The sequence below is a fragment of the Peromyscus maniculatus genome, chromosome 2 (assembly GCF_049852395.1).
Source record: "Peromyscus maniculatus bairdii isolate BWxNUB_F1_BW_parent chromosome 2, HU_Pman_BW_mat_3.1, whole genome shotgun sequence".
NCBI classification, from domain to species: domain Eukaryota; kingdom Metazoa; phylum Chordata; class Mammalia; order Rodentia; family Cricetidae; genus Peromyscus; species Peromyscus maniculatus.
In genome coordinates, this window is record NC_134853.1 from 30,130,661 (window position 1) to 30,156,115 (window position 25,455).

The 25,455-nt window shown below is 45.7% G+C and overlaps 1 protein-coding gene across 10 annotated transcripts in view; it reads left to right on the forward strand.

Annotated features, from left to right (window-relative positions):
- Positions 1-1,376: 1,376 nt before the first annotated feature.
- The window catches only part of Esrp1 (epithelial splicing regulatory protein 1), a 57,390-nt gene continuing 33,311 nt past the window's right edge, over positions 1,377-25,455 (forward strand). For 2 of the 10 annotated variants that reach the window (XM_076563891.1, XM_076563895.1), the window contains exons 1-9: positions 1,559-1,866; positions 2,382-2,510; positions 3,670-3,783; positions 8,086-8,200; positions 22,312-22,410; positions 22,533-22,587; positions 24,259-24,366; positions 24,469-24,601; positions 24,697-24,739. In XM_076563891.1, the coding sequence (XP_076420006.1) occupies positions 1,735-1,866; positions 2,382-2,510; positions 3,670-3,783; positions 8,086-8,200; positions 22,312-22,410; positions 22,533-22,587; positions 24,259-24,366; positions 24,469-24,601; positions 24,697-24,739 (928 nt within the window). In that variant the 5' untranslated portion in view covers positions 1,559-1,734. Of the gene's footprint in view, positions 1,867-2,381; positions 2,511-3,669; positions 3,784-8,085; positions 8,201-22,311; positions 22,411-22,532; positions 22,588-24,255; positions 24,367-24,468; positions 24,602-24,696; positions 24,740-25,455 lie in introns of all 10 variants that reach the window. The other 8 variants (XM_076563896.1, XM_006974935.4, XM_006974936.4 and 5 more) reach the window with 8 other exon arrangements.

The following is a 25,455-nucleotide window of genomic DNA, read 5'->3' on the forward strand; positions in this document are numbered from 1 at the left end:
CACCCGCTCTCCCGGACGCGGCTGCCACCTGCACCGCCTGCCACCCGCCTCCGGCCGCACCTCATCATACAGGGAAACGCGTCGCCGGCCTCCGACTCCTCGCCCTGCTCCTCAGAGTCTAGGCTTCCACTGGGAAAGCCTGGTCTCTAGTTTCCCCTGACAAAGATACCCAGGAGGGTACCGATGGGTTCCAGGGGTTGCAAGGGTGTGGCGGCCCCACTTCACATCAAGAATACGCAGGGCCGCACAGCTGGCGCCGCGCTAGTAATATTTCAGACGGAATCCGGTTCCCAAGAATAGGCCGGGGTGAAACAGAAAACTCGAGGGAACTACACCTCTAGCGCTTTGCTAAAACGTCAACATGACCTACCTTGGTGGCTCGTGGCCGGGGCTGGGGGTGGAGTTGGTGGTGGCGCAAGAGTCTGTGGCCCTAAGTTGGTCAAGTCACACTCCAAGAACAAATTCAAGAAGCAGGAGTGGAGGGCGTGGGGACAGGGCAGGAAATTTAGCAAAAAGCGTGTTTGGCCGGATTCAGGAAGACCTTTATGAGGCCTGCGGGGCAGATGCATTTTATTTCGTATCCAAGGCAAATCACAGTTAACTGTGCTTTGGTCCTGGAGGGCGTTCCGGTCTCGAACTAGCAGCCAGCACAATGAAGACAACAAAGTGTAGGACAGAGAAGGGGCTGCAGGGCCCTTCCTCCGGGAGTCCCTCAACGGCTGTGAGCCCTGGGATTGCGCCCCGGGACCTGCCCAGCCAGCCCCGCGGGCGTCGGGTTCTGCGGCTGGTGGGGAGCGGCTCCTCGTCCCGAGGTGGAGCGAGCGAGCGCCAGCTCCCGCGCCGCGACGGGCAGGGCGGGCAGGGCTTCTCCCTCCCGCTGTTTGCACTGCAAGGTGTGCTGGGCTCAGGAGCGGCTCTCCCGGGTTCCGCAATTGCACGCAGCACCTTCCCGGGGGCCGGAGGCCGGTCCCTCCCAGGCGCCGCGCCCTGGGCCTCACCTCTGGCCTCCTTTTGCCTCCCAGCACCTTGGCCTCTCGCGCGACCCTTCAGCTTCTTCCCCCACCGCCAAGGCTTTCCCCCAGCTCCCTCACCTCGGGTCCCTTGGGGCGGGGACCCTTCCCCGTCGTCGCGCGCCCCTTGCCCCCTCCCCCCTTCCTCGGTCTGGCCTCGGCTACCCTGCAGATGACAACCCACTCTTCCCCGCCCCTCCCCTCCTCCTCTGCAGCCCTGGCCTCCCCATTCATCCAGCCTTTGTCTCCCGCCCCCTCCTCTCCCTCCCCCGCCCCCCCCCCACCGCTGCCACGTCTTGGTTTGAAGGAGCCAATGGGCGGGCGCCGCCAGGTGTCTCTTACCTGCACCACGTGGGGGAGGGGAAAAGGGGCGGGCAGGTAGAGCCACATCCCAAAACAGAAAAGCTTTCAGCCATTGCGCGCGCCTCCCCGGGGTGCAGCCGGGCTCCTGGGCTCTTTTCACCGACGCACCAGCAATTGGATCCAGAAAGGGCAGGCCTGCTGCTCCCTCCTTCCACCCCCCTTCCTGCCCTGGGTGTGGAGCGCCGGCCAGGTGTGGGCTTGGGTGGCTGGTTACCGCCTTTTGCCCTGGCGGCCGCGAGGAGGGGGGTGGGCGCTTTCTTTTTCTCTTGGAAGAGGGTTTTAGCGCAGGTTTTCTCGTTCTCACTTCCAACCCCACCTCGCCACCTCCCGACCCCCCTCTCCCCCCTCCCCACCCACCGTCATGACGGCGTCTCCGGATTACTTGGTGGTGCTTTTTGGGATCACTGCTGGGGCCACCGGGGCCAAGCTGGGTTCGGATGAGAAGGAGCTGATCCTGCTGTTATGGAAAGTCGTGGATTTGGCCAACAAGAAGGTACTTCACCACGTTCTGGTCCAAACAAGGAGTGGGGCAAGAACTTGACTGTAGAAGCTGGAGAGGAGATAGAGGGTTTCTTCTCTCTCTCTCTCTCTCTCTCTCTCTTTTTGTTCGTTTGCACGCTTATGAAGCGGGGCCCCGAGGCCTAGAGAATCCACAGGAAAGCAAACCTGTTGGCTAACCACCTTGGAGCCATTTCAGTCTTCCGAAACCTGGCCCAGGTAGAGAGGCCCGCGCTGCCGAGCCGCGTTCTCTACGGGTCGTGGGACTCCTGGGCCAGGCTGTAGTTGTTGGGGCGCTGGGGTCCCCTCCAGGGCCTCGGCGACTTGATCCGCGTAGGGTGGGGGTGGGGCGGGGGAGCCGCGACCCGATCCCTGGGTGTCCAGGAAGCCTTGATTCTGCTGCTGAGTGCTTGGAAAGCCTCGAGCGGCCCGGGGGGAGCCGGGGAGGAGGAAGAATTTCCAAACTGAAAAGGGGGACTGACCCCTCGTTTTCCCCCCTTCCCCCCCGAGGTGGGACAGTTGCACGAAGTACTAGTCAGACCGGATCACTTGGAACTGACGGAGGATTGTAAAGAAGAAACTAAAATAGACGCCGAAAACCTGTCTTCCGCGCCGCAGCTGGACCAAGCCCTCCGACAGGTGACAGTTTGGGCCGGGCCACGCCGTCCACCCCCAGCCCGGCGGCCCCCAGCCCCGGCCCAGCCCCGTGGCTCCACGCCCTCGTGGGGCGGTCTCCGCCCGTGTCTGGGGCGGGGTGGCGAGACTCCCAGCCTTGTGTGTGGGAGTCCGGCCTGGGGGCGGGGGAGGGCCGCTCTGTAGGGGCGGCTGTGCTTAGCTTCCCGGCCCCCAGGGTCTTGGGATGGAAATGCGCTGAGTTCCAGTTGCCTCCTGAGGAGTCTTTGGGCGGGAGAATCTGTCGCGTTATACCCCAGCCAAGTCTTGAGTGCCGGCTCCCGGAACTCCAGGCGCGGTCCCTGGTGGGTCTGGGTCTGCAGCCCAGCGGTGTAGAGGGGCCGACCATCCATCGTGCCGCGCCCGCTCTAGCACCTGAGCGCCCGCCTGATTTCAGCCTGAAGTCTCAGTTTCCAAAGGCTCGGCTTCCTCATGACTTCCTTAGTGCCTTGATGGGATCCCAGGGAGGGGTTGCGAGTACGAACCTGTGGGGCTGCCTGTTGGGTCACCGTGGAGCTGGCGGGATCCCCTGTTGGAATTGAGGTGACCTAAAAACAGGCTGCTGTGGGTGCTGACGGTTGCTAGAATCCGGGATAGGGCGGGTCTCAGCACCTGTGCAGCGATGTATGCTCAACGCTCTCCCAGGCTCTGCCCTGGCACAGGAGTTTCCTATTAAAGGAGTAAGTTATTTCTAGAGGATTTTCTAAGAAGTGTTACCCACCTTACAGCGTTCTGCTTCTTCCTTACCCCGCTTGTTTTTTGGAAACGGGTCTCTGAAACCTGGAACAGGCAAACATTTAAAAAGCAGCACGGTGGAATGATGTAATCTGAAGGCAACCTGTTAAAAGAGACCTCTGATCAGTCTCATCCTCAATATAAGGGCCGCTGGGGAGTGACATCCACTTCTCCCCAGCAAAAAATTGCAGATGGGTTGGAAAGCTTCCTTGCCTAGGGGAAAGAGGCAGATTCGTGGGAAAGGGGGCGGGGGGGTCTTTGTGATATTGACCTTGTCCGGCTTCAGAGTCCCCGGGAAGATTTTTCTCGGGTTATCTTCAAGTTTGGCTGCTTTGACATGCTTGTGAATTCTGCTTTCGTTGCATCCTTCGTGTGTCTCTTGTTTTTACAGTTTAACCAGTCAGTGAGCAATGAGCTGAATATTGGGGTAGGGACTTCCTTCTGTTTGTGTACCGATGGGCAGCTTCATGTCAGGCAGATCTTGCATCCCGAGGCTTCCAAGAAGGTAAGAGCGGGGCTTCTGGAAAGGTGGATGTTCTCTGTGGGGTGACTTAAGGAATTTGGAAACAAAGAAACAAAAACACAACCATGTGGTTTATCCAAATCTGTTGATTCTGGCTTCTGGAAAAAACAGCTGTACTTCGGGGTTGACTGGCGCCTTTTAAAACGGCATCCAAATTATTCTACTTTTAAAGACATGCAAGCGGGGATTTACTGTTTAATGGTGCAGATTTTCGTTTTGGAGAGAGAAACGTGTTCTGAATCTAAAGGATGGTGACAGTTGTAGAGCGCTGCTGTACTTGGAAGGAATAAGACTGGAGGCTGAGCACGTAGCTTGGTGCTGGAGCTGAAAAGGGGTTAACACAGTAGATGTAGCATTATGTGTATTTTACCACAATTGAAAAACACATGCCATTTTCATGGAGATGTCTGGGATTGCAGGAATTTTATAGGTATCCTTCGATGATTTACACCATTTTCCAAAGCTAATAGAAGGTTTGAATTTTTGTCACTTAAAGTAGAAAAGACTAGTATTTTCCAGCATTGTGGTAATTTATGTGAAATGCTTTATCCTTGAAAGAGAATCAAAAACCTCCTAAACCTAAATATTTTTTGTTTAAGATTGCTTAGATAACAGTTACCAACGTAATAGTAAAGTAACATTTTAGATCACTTCCCTTTGATTTGAAGTAAGTGTTGAAAACAGAATTTTAAAATTTTTGTTTGTTTCTGTAAATGTGTGGATTTTTTGAGATAGTCTCACTCTGGAACTCACTCTGGCTAGCCTCAAATTCATGGTACCCCTGCCTCATCTGTGTGCTGGGATTACAGGGGTGCACTGAAATCTTTATCAGTAGGGTTACCTTTACTGACTTTTCTCATGTGGAAAAGACCATGCAATAAGAAAATTGAGTCTTACCCTGGATCTACTGTTTCTCTCCTGGGAAGAGTATTTTGGTAAGGCAGTGAAGAGCATAGATAACTCACCCAGTATAGCCGATTTGTGCTAATGTAGTTTCTGTTAACAGTTGATTAGTTGTGGAGGCAACTAGGAAGGCACTGAGGTTGAAAAGATTGTGTGAGGCTAAGAAAGTTGGTAGATTGAAATAGACGAAGGCAGGTACAGTTAGCCCAGATTTCTTTGTCTTCCTTCTCTAAAGTAGGGAAAGCTGGTAAGTTAGTTAAATGTATAATTGAGAAATCTGTAGGATGAACCCCAGGTCCTCCATCTTGAAGGTTGATCACTCCTTTTATAGGAATCTAGTAACCAGTTGATGTTATGGAATGGTATTCTAATAGCCATGTCATTGATTCAAGTACAAAGCAGGATCCCCTCCAACCTCCAAGTCATAGATGAAGGGCCAAGACTTAATTCCTTAATTCTTTCACTATTGGCAAAAAGCTTTTTGCAATAGTTTACCCCCTCTGAGGTGTTGGGATGGTTATAGCCCAGGCTAGCCTGTCAATGAATACAGTGTAGGATGGCCTCTCACTCAAGAGCCTCCTCCCTTATTTCCTCAGTGCTGGGTTACAGGTAAGGGCCACTGTGCCCAGCATAGTTTCTTCTGTCATTTTTTAGATGGATTGCTTTGAAGGGGAGGGAACTTCTAGAGAAAGTCATGGTAGTTTCCTGAGCCATTTCTATAAAAATGTTGTAATAAAAATTATATATATTCCTTTACACACAAAATGGCAAAACATGAAAGAAAATAACTTGTTACACAGAAAACAAAAGATGAAAAATTTCCCTAACATTCAATTACTATATATTCTCTAGAATTCTATGGGGAAGCATTATTTTTTCAATAGCATTTATACTATACAAACTTGTTTATTTTGCTTTATAATTTAGTGTAATGTCAATACCTTTATAAACACTAAATAAAGTGCTAAGTATTTCAGATGGGAATAATGATTTAAACTGATGTTTTCCTGTTGTGTGAGTTAGTGCTGTAGATTATCATGAGCATAGGACATTGTGAGGATTCATGCTTCACATAGTTACTGTGGTTCGATAATGCTGATTTCAGATACAGTATGAGAAAATCACGATGACTAGAATCCACATTCATGCATTGACAAGTGTGTGCTCTACCCAACAAATAATGTAAAAAAGGGGGGAAATCTGAATTCTGCCTTGTAAAAAAAAAAAAATTTTTTATTCAGGAATGGTGATCCATACCTCTAACAACAGTGCCCTTGAAACTGAGCCAGGATATGAGATCAAAGCCAGCCTGGGGTCTGAACAAAAAGCAGCAGCCCAGAATTACCCTTCAGGGCTGAGGATTCACCTCAGCCAATACAGTGTGTGTCTGGCATTCTGGGTTTATCCCCTAGCCTGCATAAAACTAGGTGTGGAGGCACATTCAGGGGAGGTGGCAGGGGATGCCAGTCAGAAGTTCAAGACTTAACCTGGCGAACGCCTTCAGTCCCTGCACTCAGGAGGCAGAGGCAGGTGGATCTCTGAGTTTGAGGCCAACCTGGTCATGAGTTCAGGGCTGCCAGGGCTGTGGAGAGAGACCTTTTCTCCAAAAACTAAAAAGAAAAAGAAAAAGTTCAAGGCTTGCCCACCCTGAGTTTGAGGTCAGCCAGGGATAATACAAGGAGACTCTGTCTTAAACAAATTAACAAAAAACCTTAACCAGTGGTGTGATATTTATTTATCTGCACAGTGACCTTTACTAGCCACAAGAGGTGTTCAGAGCTAAGAACAGGAGGTAACTTTCTCCTTTGCTCTGACTTAAAGTTCCTCTTCTGTTTGATCTGTGGCTGGGAATTGAACCTCTGAGCGTTGAACCTTGCTCATGGTAGGCAGGCACTCTACCACCCTTGGCTTTTGTGAGACAGTCTTAGTGTATGACTCAGGCTGGGCATGGTCTCACAGTTCTCCAGCCTCCAGAATTAGTGCACTTTGACTACCTTGTCTAGTTGTGTGCCTTTTTGTTTTAAATGTTTTGTTACTCTGTGTGTGTGTGTGTGTGTGTGTGTGTGTGTGTGTGTGTGTGTGTGTTGCTAGCATGCCACATTCACATGTTGAGGTCAGGATAACCTGGAGTCCATTCTCTCCTTCCACTGTTATGTGGATTTCAGGGATCATACTCGTCATCAGGCTTAAGCTCCTTACCCACTGAGCCACCTGACCAGCCTGTGGTTGGTTGGTTGGTTGAAGATTTATTTTATTTTTTATATGTATTGGTGTTTTGCCTACATGGATTGTGTGTGGCATGTGCATGCATGCCTGTGGAGGTCAGAAGAGTGTCAGATTCCCAGTACTGAAGAGACAGGTGATTGAGTCACCATGTGAGTGCTGGGGATTGAAGAAGTGCCTTAACCAGAGTCCTCTCTTCAGTCCCTGTGATGCATATTTTTAAAATTAATTCAAATTTTCAGGTAGAGCCAGAATGAGGGGAAAAACTTAATACGGGACTGTAATTTGGCCCAAAAGTAATCTTTTGCAAAGAGCAGGGAATTGACTACTCCTAGGCATGTTTAATAACAAATGTCCATATTACTGGGACTCAACAGAGTTAGAACTGCACAGTCTTACCACTTAATCTTAGTCTAAATTTATCTGGGAAAAAAGGATACCTGAAAACACAGATGGTCCAAAATGATAACAGCTAGAAAAAGTCGACTGTGACCTGAAAAATAACAGCACCATAGTCCACATATGTCATAGCTTCAGAAAGGGTGTGATAGGGCGGGGGTGGGGGTGGGGGTGGTTCAGTGCTCAGCAGGGGTCTGTTCAGTTCCTGACCTTCACATCTGACCATCAGTTCCTGCAGCTCCTGTCTCAGAGGTCCTGACAACCTCCTCTGACCTTCGTGAGAACCCACACATCTGGTGACATTCAGGCAAATATACACATAAAACTAAATTAAAATTTTAAAAAATGTCTTGTGGTGGCACACGCCTTAATCCCAGCACTCAGGAGGGAGAGGCAGGCGGATCTCTGTGAGTTCAAGGCCAGCCTGTTTTACAGAGTGAGTTCTAAGACAGCCAAAGCTACACAGAGAAACCCTGTCTCCAAAACAAAACAAGAAAAAAACAAAAATGGTTTGATTGGAAGGCACAGTGGACTGTAACACTGTTAGCCATTCCATTACTGTGAGGTGACTTTGTGAAATTGCTACAGGATCTAATTCAGTATTATGATCAAGCATTAAAAATGGAGCCATTCCACACTGAATTTTATATTTCTAAAAACTGTGGTAAATGTACTACATTCCATTGTTAGGTTCCTAGTTATTAGAGAAATGTGGACCAGGTTCACCTAGTTAACAGCCTCTGCCTTATCCTCCCTCAGAATGTATTACTACCTGAATGCTTCTATTCCTTTTTTGATCTTCGAAAAGAATTCAAGAAATGTTGCCCTGGCTCACCTGATATCGACAAGCTGGATGTAGCAGCGATGGTGGAGAGTATCCTTTAAAGTGTTAAGGGTTTGTACCCCTACCTCATGCTTTTCTTTTTCTGTTGTTACTTGTGTTTTTACATCTTGGAGAAAATTCTTGTTATGGCCTGAAGGGAGGCTGCCTTTGAGCATGTGGCATCCTCCTGCCTCACGAGACCTCCCCAGGGCTGCCTTGAAGGCATTAACCACTGCACCTTGTCAGTGTGTGGATAAAATTGTTCCTGTCCAAACTGTGTCAATATACCATGTGTGCCAGGAGGAAGTAGCAAAATAAACTATGGGCATCTTTCAGAGTGGTCATTACCAAAAGTGAGCAGTTACATGGTTTCCAAGTTTATATGAGATGGTTGCATTTCTGATAATAAATGAGTGTATCATATATAGGGATGTACGTGCATGCACGTGCGTGCTTGTGTGTGTAAAGATAAACACACAAAGATATATGATGGGTTAGATAAAATAGGAAGACTTCACACTGTCTGGAGATTCTGAAGCCACTTGGGCTGGATTGCTTTGGTCTTGGGGTCTATTTTGGCTTCTTTACAGTAGATAAGATTTTGTTTTGAGGTACTGCGTGCCCTTTAGAATATACCTGTTTCAAATATATACCAGCCAGATCTTGTGATCATAGTAAGATATTTGGGTGCATAATAAAACAGGGACTAAGCCAGATGTGGTGCACACACCTTTAATCCCAACACTCAGGAGGCAGCAGCAGGTGGATACCTGTGAGTTTGAAGCCAGCTAGAGATACATGGTGAGAGTGTCTCAAAAATTTGAGGGAGGGGAATGGATTGTCCCCAAAGTATTTACTTACAAATATAGTGGGGTTTATTTATTTATTTATTTTAATTTTATTTATTTTCAAGACAGGATCTCACTAAGTAGTTCTGGCTGCCCTAGAACTCACTATGTAGACCAGAGATCTACCTTTCTCTGCCCCCTCAAGTATTGAGATAAAGGTGTATGTCACCTGGCTACAAAAATAAGTTTATTGAACACTTTACATATTGTTAAATTAAGTTTGTTTTTTTTTTTTGGTTTTTCGAGACAGGGTTTCTCTGCGTAGCTTTGCGCCTTTCCTGGAGCTCACTTGGTAGCCCAGGCTGGCCTGGAACTCACAGAGATCCGCCTGGCTCTGCCTCCCGAGTGCTGGGATTAAAGGCGTGCGCCACCACTGCCCGGCCTAAATTAAGTTTTAATGCTTAGAAATCTTATATCATGAATGACCCATTGTCTTGTATCTGGAATCTTTTTAATGTGCTAATAAGTAGTCATGTATTACTGTATCAGAGGGAGGCTGAGAATTGAGTTAGGTTGCTCCTTGAAAGCCACTTTTGGGGGTTGTGGAGTGCTTGAGAGATGGCACTTAAGAGCTCTTGCTTGAGTTCTGAGCATCCACATGGGGTGGTTCACAACCTTCTGTAACTCTCGGTTCAGGGGATTAGACACCCTCTTGTAGCCTCTGGGCACCAGGCACCTACAAGGTATGCATATATATATTGCAAACATTACACAAACACATAAAACAAATTCATTTCGCCGGGTGGTGCATGCCTTTAATCCCAGCACTTGGGAGGCAGAGGCAGGCGGATCTCTGTGAGTTGGAGGCCAGCCTGGACTACAGAATGAGTTCCAGGAAAGGCGCAAAGCTACACAGAGAAACTCTGTTTCGAAAAACAAAACAAAACAAACAAACAAAAAACAAATAAATTTCAAAATCTTTTTAAAAATATTAATAGACATCCAGATTTGTGTTTTTAATGAGCCGCTTGGAGCATCCTCCTGAAGTCCAGTTTAGGTTGTTTTTAGGATTGTGGGGCTGCTGGCATTTATTGTCATCCTCCTTTCTTTTTCTTTCATAAGTCTCAGAATGGGATCCTCCGCCTCCACCTCCTGAGTGCTGGGATTTCAGGAGTGTGCCACCCAAACTGTACATTGCTTAAACTTTCTAATTGTTTTCAATAACTGAAACCTCATCCCCTCGCCACCCCGACTCCTTACAGGTTTCTCTGTGTAACAGCCCTGGTTTTCCTGGAAATTGATTTATAAGAGGCCAGCATTTCTAAAATGTTAGAGGGGGGGAAAAACACAAACATTAACCAAAACATTTAATGTTAGAATCCATCCAGGCTGGCCTTGAACTCACAGAGATCCCCCTGTCTCTGCCTCCCTCCTGAGTGCTGGGATTAAAGGCGTGCACTCCCCTCTTGTTCAGTCTTAACAAGATCATACAATTTTTTTTTACTCTCTGAAGATCTTATCTCCAGATAGTCACCATGGGAGTTAGGGTACAAACATACACATACAATTTAGTGCTAGCAAAATGCTAAACTATTTGGTGCAAATAGAAAATTTCTATAAAATAGAAAATAAAAGTAACTAGAAAATAATCAAAGCTTTATATAGCTCAGTGGTAGAGCACGTAGAGGCCCTGGGTTCCGCCTCTACCCCCCAAAATGAAACCTTTACCTGGTGGTATTCTCGTCATGTTGGTAAAATGTCCATTGCTGTATGCATGAGGTCCTCTGTGTAGGCATTCTTATTTTTCTCAGAGAGTTGACAATTCAGAGAAATCTTGCCTTGATAAAACATAATCCCCTACCCCTTCCTTCCAGCTGTCTTAGCATATGTAAGGTTGAGGCTTTGCTGGCGTTTAAGGAATGTTACTTGGGTTGCTTCCTTGCTCTGGGCTGTATTTTAGTTGCTGACCTTTGGGGAGGGGGCAGGATAATGTGCCCATGGTTTTGTGTACTGTTCCCACCAACCCTACTTTTTTTTTATTTTTAACTTTTCCATTTATTTTTTTTAAAAAAATAATTTATTTATCTTTATGCATGGATGTGAGAATGTCAGATTCCTTAGAACTGGAGTTACAGACAGCTGTGAGCTGCCATATGGGTACTGGGAATGGAACCCAGGTCCTCTGGAAGAGCAGCCAGTGCTCTTAACTGCTGAGCCAGCTCTCCAGCCTGACCCTGCTTCTGTAAGCATATGCTGGCAGTTCTTTTTCAAGTGCAGTAGTGATAAAGCTTAGAAATATTTGTCAATAGTAAACGGATAAATTGTGATTAAGTCAAGCTGAACTTCCTCCTTACATGCATTGTTCTTGGCATTGGAAGTAGAACGCATGGCCGTTTAGCAATGCATTTGATTAAAAACAAAGACAGGACTTTCTTCTCTTTCTTAAATGCAGCTTGTTCCGAGGCTGAGGTGTAGCTCAGCTGGTAGAGTGCCCGCTGCAGATGGATCTCTGGGTTGGGTCACACCTGTAACCCCAGCACTTGTCAGGTAGAAGCAGGAGGATCAGCTGTCAAGGTTATCCTCAGTGATGTAGCAAATTCCAGGCCAGCCTGGGCTATTTGAGACCCTGTCTTTAAAAAAAAAAAAAAAAATGGATTCTAACATTAAATGTTTTGGTTAATGTTTGTGTCCCCCCCGCCCAACATTTAAGAAATGCTATTAATTTTTTCTTAAAATAGTTTTTGTTTTTCATTCCTGCTGTGATCAATTAATCTAACTTTGTATTCAGAGAAATAGGTAATTTCCTGACTAAGGCTGCCAAACCAACTTCAGAGGTCAGAGGAAACTTAGTATCGCTGTGTTCATCTGTCCGAGCAGTCTGAGCCGAAGAGCTGTGTTCTTGTAACCACTAAACACTGTCCTGAAGGTGGACGTGTGAAGATAGTCATTAAATGTATTTGATGGTTTTTTCGAGTGATAGTCTTGGCTCTTGTAACCTTCTCTGTCCCACTAGTAGCCAGAGTGTGTAGGTTGACACACTTTCTAAATTTTTCCTACTGTGCAGTTTTAAATCTTAGTCATTTGAGACAGTGTCATGTAGCCCAAGCTGACCCAGAACTTGCTATGTCGTTAAGGATGATCTTGAACTCCTGATCCTCCTGCCTCCACCTCTGTAAGTGCTGGGATTATAGGCACTCACCGCCCTGGCCAGCTGGTGTATTTCGTTTTGTTGTTTTTAATGCCCGAGTAGAAATGTGCATCTGTTTGGAATGTCAGTGGCTGTGGTACTGTGTGGGGGTATTTCTTCACTTTACATCCAATTAGAATGTAAATTCCTGGTACTGTTTTGGTTTTGTTTCAGTTTGAAATGGGGACTTGCTACACAGTTTAGGCTAGCTTGGAACTTGTTCGGTCCTGCATCAGCTCTTGCCGATGACCCCCACCCTCTCCTCACTGTCTGTGGCCCATGCATACAGATTTGTGAAAACTGAACCTCTTAGTGTTTGGAGAGATGGCTCAGTGGTTAAGAGCACTGGTTGTTGTTCTTCCAGAGGACCTGGGTTCAATTCCCAGCAGCCACATGGCAGCTCACAACTGTCTGTAACTCCAGTTCCAGGGGACCTGATACCTTCACACCAATGCACATGAAATAAAGTTAGGGTTGGGGATTTAGCTCAGTGGTAGAGCGCTTGCTAGGCAAGGCCCTGCCTGGGTTTGATCCTCAGCTCCAAAACAGAAACAAAAAATAAAATAAAGTTAAATAAATGATTAAAAACATAAAACCGAACCTCCTAGCTGGGCGGTGGTGGCGCGTGCCTTTAACCCCAACTCTTCACCTGTTCTTCCCTCTCTAAACATTTTAATGTCCCTGTGCCTTCGACTTTTCCAGGATGTCTTGTAGCCAAAATAAAATAGCAATAGTCTTCACATTAAACCGAACAAGACATGTCTAAGGTGCTTGCATGTATTTCCATGGTTTGATGCTTTGTCTCCTTTTAGTCGGGGTATGCCAGAGTTCATTCACTCTCCTACCAAAAACTTTGTTGTTTCCCAGTTGTGACAAGCTTAATACATGATTGTAGGTAGACATAAATTTGTAATTCATTTGGGCTAAGTACCGAGAATTGTGATTGCTGGGTTGTATATAGTACAGCTATGACTGTTTTATCTCCATGCAGTTTTGTGGTTAACACTTTGTTTTCTGTACTAAAAAGAGAGAGAGAGAGAGAGAGAGAGAGAGAGAGAGAGAGAGAGAGAGAGAGAGAGAGAGAGAGAGAGACTGAGTTTAAAAAAAATGTAGAACTTGAATATGTGGTTTTTCAAGGTACTTAGGGAAGGTGAAATAAAATGAGAATGCTGTCTGCTGTCTCTTTCTGGGCAATTGTATTACCACTTAGCCCCTGCGCCAACCCCTGCCCCGGGCCCCGACCCCGACCCCGGCCCCGGCCCCAGCATTGTCATTTTCCAGTGGAAAAGGAAGCTTAAGTATTGATGTCTTGTAACTGGGTCTTGAGAGGGCAGCCACTCTGTAGATTTGCCCTTGTGGGACCTAAACTTGCCTCTCTCTATGTTGAATGTTCCCAAAAGAAAGTTCTGTGGACCTTGTCAGTCTGTGTAAGCGGAAAGGATGGCTGCTTTGAGAAAAGGCGGCTCGGGGATTTTGTGGTGTAGCCCTGGTTCCTTCAGCACTTCCCCTCAGGTTTTTGTGTTTGCTCTGAAACTGTTTCTAGCTCTGGTTTAGGTGTCCAGAGTAATTCCAGCTGTAGGTGTGCTACCCGTTTGTGAGTTAGACGATGGTGTCTGGAAAAGCCTTATCTATCAGGTGAACTGGGAACTGCAATGTATTTACTCAGGCGAGGTAGGAAAGGGTGATGATAGGGTGGTGCTTCATTTTTTTAAATGTTTTTTAAGACATTATATTAGATCCCTCAGAGAAACTAATACTAGCTACTTCCTATTGGCATTTTGATTACAGAGCCGTTTGTATAAATGATTTTTATTCATTTACTAAAATAGCTGGCCAGGCCATGGTGGCACACACCTTTAATCCCAGCACTAGGAAGGCAGAGGCAGATGGATCTCTGTGAGTTCTAAGCCAGCTTGGTCTACAGAGTGAGTGCCAGCCAAGACAGGCTCCAAAGCTACCTGTTTTGAAAAAAACAAAACAAAACAAAACAAAACAAAACAAAACAAAAAACCAGAAAACAAAAAATGGCATGGCATACTGCTTAAAAACATGAACTCTGGAGTCTTATGTATTAGAGCTAAGTTGTTGGCACTCACAGCCTCAGTTTATCTGTATTAAAATAGGGAAGAGTTCAGAGAATAATGCCTCCACACTATCCAGTGTGGATACATGCCACCACACTATCCAGTGCCTGGCCACCGTGACTGTTTTCCTCCCAGATTATTGGGTGTATCAAAGGAGATAGCAGAGCTGCCAACAACTTGAAATGGACTTCCTTATTGGTTGAAAATCTTTCTTGTACTGCTTTATAGTTAAAGTTTTGAACCTGTGTGACACTGGCTAAGAGCTTTGAAAGCTTCAGGTAAATGGTTGTGTTAACTTGTTTGTTCCTTTTGTAAATACTATGTGATTATGACTTTGTTTGTTTGGTTGGTTGGTTTTGGTTTTTTTGAGACAGGGATTCTCTGTGTAGCCTTGGCTGTCCTGGAACTCGCTGTGTAGACCAGGCTGGCCTCCAATTCATAGAGATCTGCCTGTCTCTGTCTCCTAAGTGCTGGAATTAAAGGTGTGTGCTACCACTGCCCGGCCTATGGCTCAATTTTGCACGATATTTTTATGATTAATAGAACAGGACTTTTATAATTATCACAAACCCCTACCCAACTTAAAAGATGGAGGAAAGAGCTCTAACTTTTCCTTATAAGTACCTCTTTATATGAAAATAAATGAGAGGATCAAGTGTGCAGTTCAGGTGTGCTCTGGTAGTTGCCTTCGTTATCTGGAGAGGGAGAGAATTAACTTGGGCGTCATGTCGGCCCAATGTGAGCCGAGTTAGCCAACACATTGGCTTGTGGTCTGTCGTGAGTGAAGCAGCAGCAAGACTTAGCAGTTCTAGAAGGATGTTTTGCCTCTGATGGAGTTCATTTGTTAGAATGCTTGTCTAGCACCTAGGAAACCCTGGGTTTGATGCCTAAAGTCTGTCGCTAGTCCTATATATGCCAGATGTTTATGTAGGGGTGCACATCAGTAATTCCAGCACAAGAGAAGTAGAGGCAAGGAAGTCAGGAGTTCAGGGTCATCCTCGGCTACATAGTCAAATGGAGATGAAACCTTGTCTCAAAAAACAAACAAACAAAACAAAACAAAAAAACTTGGTCTGAGAATTCTCAGAAAAATGTTGTTTTAGAAGGCCCTTAGCAGCATTAATTGGACCCATAGGTTTTTTTTTTTTTTTTTGTGTGTGTGTGTGTGTGTGTGTGTACACATCCATCCATCTATCCATACATAAAGTTGGGAAGGGGACTGGGGGACACAGAGTTAAGAGGGGTGAATGTGAGGGTGGATTTGATCCAACCAAAGTGCATTCAGGAATGAAGGAAAATTTAAAAGAAAGAAGGGCAGTGGTGCCGCACGCCTTTAGTCCCAGCACTTGGGAGGCAGAGGCAGGAGGATCTCTGTGAGTTCGAGGCCAGCCTGGGCTACAAAGTGAGATCCAGGACAGGCTCCAAAGCTTAACACAGAATAACCCTGTCTTGAAAACCCCCCCAAAAAAGAAGGCCTGGTTTTTGTTTTCACAGAGTCTCTCCCTAATTTGCTTACTCCATATAAATACCTTTGTTCCAGTGGATCACTGAGGATCTGTGGCCAGCCTGGTCTGGATAGTTTGTTCTGGGATGACCTGGGCTACCGAATGAGATTCTAGCTAAAACAAAGCAAGACGAAACAAACAAAAAAAATCTTTTATTTGTGTTCTAGTTGTTGCAATGCTGGGAACTAAACCCAGGGTCTTGTGTAGCAGGCAAGCAAAGCACTGGGCCACAGTTCGTAGCCTCCAACTCTTACGTAGGCCCGTTTTCCTTTGTCTTCTTGTTGTTTTTGTGTGGCTTTTGAGTTGCTGTTCCACTGTGGTGCTAGGTAGCTTCAGACTCATGAGCCTGCCCTCTTAGCCTTCCAAGCAGCTAAGGTTACAGACATGAGCTGCCACATTGGTTTCTGTGGCTAGTGCCTACCGACATCGTACCGCTTCTGTGGTGTATCTGACTCATCAGATTTGTTTGAAATTCCATTACTTGGTCCTTCATTAACTAATACCTGTTAGGTAGGGATCTCCCCCCGCCCCTTGAAAAGAGTAATTGGGGCTAGAGAGATGGCTCAGTGGTTATGAGCACCAACTGCTCTTCTGGAGGACCCGGGTTCAATTCCCAGCACCCACATGGCAGCTAACAACTGTCTGTGACTCCAAGATCTGACAGCCTCACACATACATACATGCAGGGAAAACGAATAAATAAAAATAAGTAAATAAAAATGAATAAATTATATAGAAAAAAGGAAAGAAAAGAGTAATTGGAGTTAAACCAAGACTTTAAATTCTTTTCCCAGCGTATTTCTGGTGTAAGAAAGTCTACAGTTGTGGTTCCCACTTGTAGTTTGCTGTGGTATCCTTTTTGCTTGCTTGCTTGTTTGTTTTTCCTTTTTCGAAACAGGGTTTCTCTGTAGTCCTGGCTGTCCTGGAACTCGACCTGTAGACTCAGGCTGGCTTCAATCCTCCTGCCTCTGCCTCCCGGTACTGGGATTAAAGGCGTGGGCCAGCATTGCCTTAGCAAGCATCCTTTTAGTTGTGTGTGAGAGAGTCTCTCATAGTCCCAGCTGCCCTCCAACTTGCCATATAGTGGAGGATCCTTATGATCCTCCTCCCTGTGCCTCCCAAATGTTCCAACTTGTTATGTAGCATCCATTTTGTGTGGGGGTGGGGAGCTGGAGGCTGGAAGAGCAGCCCGGGCTCTCACTCTTCACCTCTGAGCGGTCTCTCCAGCCCTGCATTCTGTTTTTTAAAAGTCTACACAGCACTTATTACTTTGTCCTTCACCTCCTTCCTACACTGGAAATGTTGGTTCTTGGTGCAGCCCTGCTGTGTGCTGTTTGTTTTCCTCTGCGTGCACCACGGGTGTTGTAATAGGTCTGGCAACATAGTATTTGTGTCGTGCTATAAATACAATAGGGAGGTAAGGAGACTGTCTTCTGATGAGTCTCCCCAGGGCTTTGATACAGAATTTCTATTGGGATGTGATTCTGAGATTTGAAACGTATGCTGTTTTATGTGTGATTGTCTTAGATATAAACTAAAGAAGTAGTTTGAGAAAGCTGTTGTTTACATGTGGAAAGTAAATACACTGAAAGTGTGTCGCTTCCTGGCAGTCAGGAAAGACGTTGTGAGTTTAGTTATAGATGGCTTGATGGGCTAGAGCCTCGGCCCATTTCACCAAAGGTGATAAAGGAAGGCCCCTGCTGCTGGGACAGCCTCACCTTCTGTGGATGGACCGTGTTCATCAGCTTGAGAGGCAGGGTTTGTTCCCACTGTCCTGGGCTGGACTCTTGATCCCCTCCTGGCATTTCTGGTTGTAAAGCTGGCTGAGCCTGTCTGTGCTGTGGTGGCTGCCCGAGGGCTCCGTGAGTAACTGATGTGACCAGTTCTGCAGGAAATCAGGAGGCCCAGGCTCATCTCCCCTTCTCTCGAGATCAGATGTGAAGCAATAATTAAAAGTATAATAGGCTTTGATGGAAGAAAGTATTGTTGCTAAAACATTAAACAATTCCAAAGCTAGAGAGATGGTTCATCGGTTAAGAGCCCTGGCTGATCTTCCAGACGACCCAGATTCAATTCCCAGCACCCACATGGCAGCTCACAACCATCTGTGACTCCAGTTCCAGGGGAGCTGACACCTTCATACAGACACACATGTAAGCAAATCACCAATGCACATAAAAAATAAAAACCAATCATCAAAAAATAAATAAATAAACCCGCCTAGGGCCGGGTATGTAACTCACCAGCAGTACATTTCCTGGCATGTACAAGACAGAAAGACCTCGCCTTTATTATTTGTGTTTTGATTCTGGTAATGAAGCGGATTGAGCAGATTTAAGTCGTGTGTATGTGTGCCCACACATGTGTTAAGAGGTGATTTGGGCATGAAGCAGGCCCAGTGACTTGTAAAAGTTTGATGGCTGCTGGTCTCTGGTGGCACAAGGAAAATATGGTGGGATATATTATATAGAAACATATAAGCCAAAGGCCAGTGACATTTTTTTAAAGATTTTATTATTTTAATTATGTGTATGGGAGGTATGTGCACATGAACTCAAGTGCCTACAGAGGTCAGAGATGTGAGGAGTTGTAACAACAGGCAGTTGGAAGCCACCTGACGTGGGTGCTGGGATTTGAACTCAGGTCCTCATGAAGAGCAGTATGTGTTCTTTACCACTGCGTCATCTCTACAGCCTGACATAGTCTTAATGAAAAATGAGAATTTAGTAAAGTGATTCTTTAGCTACAAATCTATTTCAACCCAGAAAGGAGACTTTGCATTTTTACTTTTGATCTCTCTCCTTGACTTATTCCTATAAATTTAATTATTTTTCTCAAAAAGTAAACAAATGAAACAAACTTTTTAGCCTAGAGCAGGGACGTGTGTACAGCAAAGTGTGGCTGTATTATAGTCCAGTCAGCAAAGTGTGGCTGTATTATAGTCCAGTCCTGTTACCTACCGTGAAGAAACTGAGTTGGGGAACCTCTCTAAATCCTAGTTCTTCATTTTGTGGGTGTTGTTTCCCTACCTGGTGATGGAATGTTGTGAGAAGTGACAGAAGGGGATGATCGCACAAATGGTCTTTTAAATGCCTTTATTTCTACCTGTGTAAATATGTACACGCATGTGCATATCATGTGGGTATGTATATTTTGGTGGGGATCCTTTAAATAATCCTATTATGATTTGATATGTCATGTATCTAGAGATTTTTTTTTTTTCAAGACAGGGTCTCTATGTAGTCCTGGCTGTTCTGGAACTTGCTGTTTAGACCAGACTGGTCTCAACACCTAGCTTCTATAGAATTATTTATAGGTATATATTTGATTTGCTTAATCATAATATGAAAAGGAAGACTAAAATCACTAGAAGTAGGATTAGAAAATGTCAAACCTAGTTGGACACAGTGGCTCATGTCTTTTTTATCCCAGCAATCAGGAAGCAGAGGTGTCGAGAGTTCAAGGCTAGTATGGTCTACTGGCACGTTCCAGACCTGCCAGAACCACACAGTGAGACCTATCTCAAACAAACAAAATAAAACAAAAAGGAAATGTCAATCCTGTATGTGACACAAAAAAATGTGAATCCATGTCTTGTCAGGGGGCCTCTGTGTACATGGTGAAAGTGGGGGTGTGGTGAGGGTCCTTGATGGCCTACCCCAGCCTGTTGACAGCCCACAGCTCTGCCCAGAAGTACCTGGGGTGCCAGCATCTGTAGTCCGCAGCAGACCTTGGGAAGGGATTCGGCTCCCTTATCTTCAGCACCCTGGACTCCAGGCTACAGCAAATTGTAGCTGTGAGCTCTCTGTAGAAACAACTATCGTTTTTCATCACTTCCCTGACATAGCAACCGTGTCGCTCCAGAGTGAACTTAAGGACGAGTGAACGAGATCCAGGTGAGGTCCATACTCGGGAAATGAGTAAAACCATGGAAGAACAGTTTTCTCGGGGGACAGTAGCTCACAGAGTTGCTGGCTGTGGCCTGGAGCGGCTAAGGAAAGCCTCCCGATGAAGAAGATGAGAGATGGGCGTTTCATGGAACTCATTTGTGCAATTATAAAAGAGAAAGATGATAATGATTAAAAAAAAACTGAGTAGAGGACCAGACAGTGATGGTGTATACTTTTGTTTAATCTCAGCCCTCAGGAGGCAGAGGCAGGAGGATCTCTGTGAGTTCGAGGACAGCCTGGTCTACAGAGCGAGTTCCAGGACAGCCAGGGCTACACAGAGAAACCCTGTCTTGAAAAAAAAAAAAATTGAATAGAATAGCCTGTGTGTGTGTGTTTAGATATCATAACTGGAGGGTAGAGGACAAGATGCTGCCAGTCACACAGTGTACAGAACCCCCCACTCCCATCCCCACCCCTGCCCTTCCAACAAAGAACTGTATGGCCAACTCGTGGTGAAGCGAGTGCTGAGCCTGAGACACCAGACTTACACCGAGGGGCTGGCTTCCATTCCTTGATTCTTTAAAGATCCCGATCATCTTTCCTGACTCTCCTGTCCTTCCTAGCATTCTCATCTTTTGGATTCATAAATGCGCAGGGGTAGCTCCTGCAGATGATAGCCTTTAGAGCAGACTGACGCCATCCGCCTGAACATCTGCGACCGACTCTAGTCCTTCCCACACGAGGTGTCTTCTCACCAGACAGTGCAAAGGTAGCGGCGAAACTGTCTACCATTGAGACCGACTGTCGTCCTGTGAGAATTTTCAGGTTTTTTTCAGTCCTAGGGCTGTAGGTGGTCATCATGGTTGAGAGTAGGCATTGGGGTGTCTGAAGGAGGGGAGCATGCTGTTATTAAATGTCTGCTTTGCGCCTTTTTATTTCCATCTTCACACAAAACCCAGAGGCTGAGGCCATCACAGCTTACAGATAAGCTGGACTTTAGTGGGGTTAAGTCATGGCCTGGTAACTGTCCCTACCGAGAAAAGGGGACCCTGAGGGATGGGGGGTGGGGGGGAGGCTGAGGGGTGGGGAGGGAGGCTGAGGGGTGGGGGGAGGCTGAGGGGTGGGAATGACTTTAAAGAGATGGAAAAAGTGCTTGTGGTTGACTGACTAGCCTCTGAGTTGTTGAATTTTATAATCTACTTTTCCCTAAGTAGTCCATAAGGGATCGTATCTTTTTCCTCTTCTTTTTAAAAATGCTTTTTTTTTTTTTTTTTGGTTTTTCGAGACAGGGTTTCTCTGTGTAGCTTTGCGCCTTTCCTGGAACTCACTTGGTAGCCCAGGCTGGCCTCGAACTCACAGAGATCCGCCTGGCTCTGCCTCCCGAGTGCTGGGATTAAAGGTGTGCGCCACCACCGCCCGGCTTTAAAAATGCTTTTTAAGCTTTTAAAAATATCAGACAGGGAACAGTATGGAATAAGAAACATTCTACTCCTCACAACGCAGACGCGTCCCTTCATTCTAGGGAACAGGTGCATTCTCACGGTATTGACTTTGGTTCCTTTTAGAAATGTAGTCTGGGGCTGGAGAGATGACTCACTTGTTAAGAGCAATGGCTGCTCTTACAGAGGACCTGGGTTCAGTTCCCAGCACCCACATGGCAGCTCACAACTGTCTGTAACTCCAGTTCCAGGGGAACGGACTCCCTCACACAGAGTATATATAGGCAAAACACCAGTGTACATTAAGTAAATAGATCTTTAAAAATGTATTCTGGACCAGTGAGATGGCTCAGCAGGTAAGACCCAAGTTCAATCCCTGGGAACCACGTGGTAAAAGGGGAGAATCCCCTCACAGCTGTCCTCACACGTGGCTAGTGCATAAGCACTACCACACACTGAATGCCAGTTTTTAGAGCAAAGGACCACAACACAAATAATTAAAATGTAATAGAAATTTTAAAAATACTTCAATATTTAAAAAAAAAAAATTGTGATTTATCAGTAACAAAAAATGTGGAAGACAACCCCTGGTTTACCCAGAAAGTGCTGGCACAGTCAGGGAGCACTGGGGTTGGCCATAGCGAGCAACCACACTCAACGCTGAGGCTGCAGCCGGAGGTTTGCTTGAGCCCTGGAGTCCTGACCAGCCTGGGCAGCACAGTGAGGTCACCATGTCAAAACACACGTGACATTGCTCGTCCCAGGTGCGTGAATTATTTCTCAGATTTGCTGTGAAAGAACTTGCATTTTATGTGTTACCATTAAGATATGATATCCCAGAGGGCTCTTAAAAGTATTCTGGAAGGGAAGTTCTGAGTAAAAGCATGGAAATGATGTCACTGGTATTCTCAAGTGTGAATTGCAAAAGTTATACCTCCCGTTCTGGGCTGACAACCATATCTTTAGGTTACCTGGTCATTGCCTTGTATGTATAATGATAAAAGATTCTAATTAACTTGGCTGTTTTATCACTTGACATTAAATGCACAGTTTTTATGTATTTGCTGTTTCCTAAGTAAACCAGACTTCTTACTGGTAATGCCCCGGGCCAGGGTTAATTGGACACTTGCTGCAAGAGGGCAGAGAGGGTGATACCAGGACTTTGGGTGCAGTCCTGGCTGCTCAGCCATGCTAAGCTTTCTAAAGAACTTCCCTTTAAGTTTAACTCCTGCCTTTACCTCTCAGTGTTTCCTTAACTTAGCCGCACAGGTCTCAACTTTGAGAAGAATGACTCTGTCTCCCGATATGGAGCCTCTCAGGTGGAAGACATGGGGAACATAATTTTAGCAATGATCTCAGAGCCTTACAGTGAGTATCACTGTAGTGATTATGTAGTGCTGGGATTTGATCCCTTTAATCTTACTTTTGATTGTTTTGCACATATTTGCTGTCTAGTAGCCAGAATGATGACTGTATATTCTCATTTTTAGATCACAGATTTTCAGATCCAGAGAGAGTAAACTACAAATTTGAAAGTGGCACATGGTGAGTGGTTGAGTACTTACTATTCATTTGAACCTTTGATTTGTTCTTGCTCATGACATTTAAGTCTCTTTGTAGATTTTCCTAATTTTATTAAACCTGCCAGTTACCAATTCTTGCTGTTAAGTCATCTATTACTTAAAGCAAGCTTGTAGGTTGAGGTTAAAATTTTGTGCTGAGTGGTTGTGATGCATACCTTTAATCCCAGCACTCAAGAGGCAGAGGCAGGTGGATTTCTGAGTTGGAGGCCAGCCTGGTCTACACAGTGAGGTCCAGGACAGCCCAGACTACATCCCATCTCAAAAACAACAACCAAAAAAAAAAAAGAATAAAAGAAAAATTTAGTGAAGTGTTGGCGTCTTGACTTACTTTAATTGGCTTAGGTATATGCTCTGTTTGTGATTCTTACTTTAGTTTTCCTATCTGTCTGCCCTTTCTAAAGAAAAGTCATAGGATGGGAAAGTTCTGGAGGGACTGGAATGGAATGATGATGGTTCATTAGTTAAGAGTTCTTACTGCTCTTGTGGAGGACACCAGGTTTGGTTCCAAACGTCCACACCAGGCAGTTCACAACTGCCTGTAACTCGAGTTCCAAGGGCCTGGGGTGCACATAAATTCCCGTAGGCACACATACCTACACATAAATAACAAATGGATCTCTAAAGGTCCATTTTAGGATCTTTAAATGGATCTTAACATTCATGGGGTAAGTTACAGATATACTATCAGTATCTGCTTTATCTCAGTGGACATCAAGGGAGGAGCCTGGCGTGGTATCTCTGTGATCAAAGTTGTCTTGGTTATGGCAGTCAGTCACTGTCCTGAGATTGTCTGGCACCTGGTGATGAATAGAAACTTTGACAGCTTTGTCAGTGGAGAAACTTTAGTGCTGATTTCGTTTAGAGAAAGTGACTCAGTAGGAAAATGTCCTAGGATTACTGAAAATAGGAACAGGAGAAAGACAGACCATCAAAAGGTATCAAAATAATGGGTGATTTGCAAGTGACTCACTAAGGTGTGGAGACTCCCAAGTGTTTCCATAAACACCTGTGCTGCCTGGCCCTCCAGCTTACTGAGGGAGACACTTAAATAGTCCTCTGACCACATGCCCTGTGTGGGTTAATTGTAGCTTTATTCTGATCCTTGCTGCCAAGCTGGATTTAACTCCTACCTGTGTTGTGAAAAACAACTGAAGCCCCACCCCCGATTGACCGCAGTATGGTGGCTAAAGGTAGGAATCTGAGTTAGTACTTGGAAGGCTGAGATAGGAAGTTCTCAAGTGCAAGGTCAGCCAGGGTGATTTATTGAAGTGCTGTCTCCAAACAGCAACAAAACCAAGACAAAGAAACCTTCATTCTAGGTCAGGCCATAAGAGTGCTGAGAGAAATTGCTTCCTGTAAACTGATCTGAGATGCTTCTGAATGTATGGCAAGCAAGCAGCTTCTCAGCTGGTAGATGGATTCCTGGATGAGCTAGCTGACGGGACATGCACAGCCATCTTTCTCTAGTGCGATAACAGATTCTTTGCGCTGTCTCCAGACAAGTTTGAGGGTCCAGAGGAAGTCGGGGTTGCAAGTCAGTCTGATCTCCAGATGAAGCTCAGGCCTCGGATGTCGCCACGCAGCTTGCCTGGCGTTAACGAGGCAACATGAAGTTGTGTTTCCTTCACAGCAGCAAGATGGAACTCATTGACGACAACACAGTGGTGAGGGCTCGAGGTTTGCCCTGGCAGTCTTCGGATCAAGACATCGCACGGTTCTTCAAAGGACTCAATATCGCCAAGTTGGTTTCCTTTGTTTTGCTCGACTCCGAAGGAGTGCAGGTTTTTCTGTCCTTTCTCCTCACTGTTTCCCCTACCTGCCATCTGCTCTGTTTCTTTCAAAGGGGAGGCGCAGCACTTTGTCTGAATGCTCAGGGGCGGAGGAACGGAGAAGCACTGGTTAGGTTTGTGAGTGAGGAGCACAGAGACCTAGCGCTGCAGAGGCACAAACATCACATGGGGACCCGGTACATCGAGGTAGGAGTCACAGCCCGACACCTTGACCTCTCCGCTTGACTGTTAGCATAGGATGGCTGGTTTAGAAGTGATTCTTAACATCTCTATTTTCTTAGGTTTACAAAGCGACAGGTGAAGATTTTCTTAAAATTGCTGGAGGTAAGTTGCTCTTGCGTAGTCCGTGTTCCATTGATAACCTGAAGTTTTGTGCACACACTAAGAGTAGATTCCTGTGACTATAAATGGTTCTTTCCTAGTAAAACCTGGGGCTTGGTTTATAAATAGGGAGAAGAAACTTCCAATACTGCTGGTGAATTTAATGTACTGTAACATCTGCCCTAAGGCCTGAGCCAATCTACTCTGGTTAAGTAGCCATTAAGAATGAGACCATATAAAGGTGAAAGGTCATATTCAGTTACATATAAAGAAAAAGAGTAGTTCTTGAGAAAAATGTGTCCGAACTGTTGGAAACAGTCACCTGCCATACCTGAGGCTATTACAAATCTGTTTCTAGATTTTCTCTAAATTGTTGAATTTCCCAGTGCTCAGGACCATGGTAGTTTCTTGTATTTGGGGGGATAATTTTATGGATTTGGTTCTTTATCTCTTTCCACCTTTTTGTGGGCTGTGAGGTCATCAGGTCCAGTCTAGTGTTTTCAGACATGGTATTCCCAGAAATAAGACCAGAGGAATAAAGAGATTTTTAAATCTGTTTTAGGTTTCAAATTTTTCTTATTAGAACATTCACATATTTAGCATATTTTGTTGATATTAATCTCAAAGTAGCATCTCTAGTTTTTGAGTAAGTTGTAACTTTAAAACCTAAGTTGCAGCTGGGCAGTGGTGGCGCATGCCTTCAATCCCAGCACTTGGGA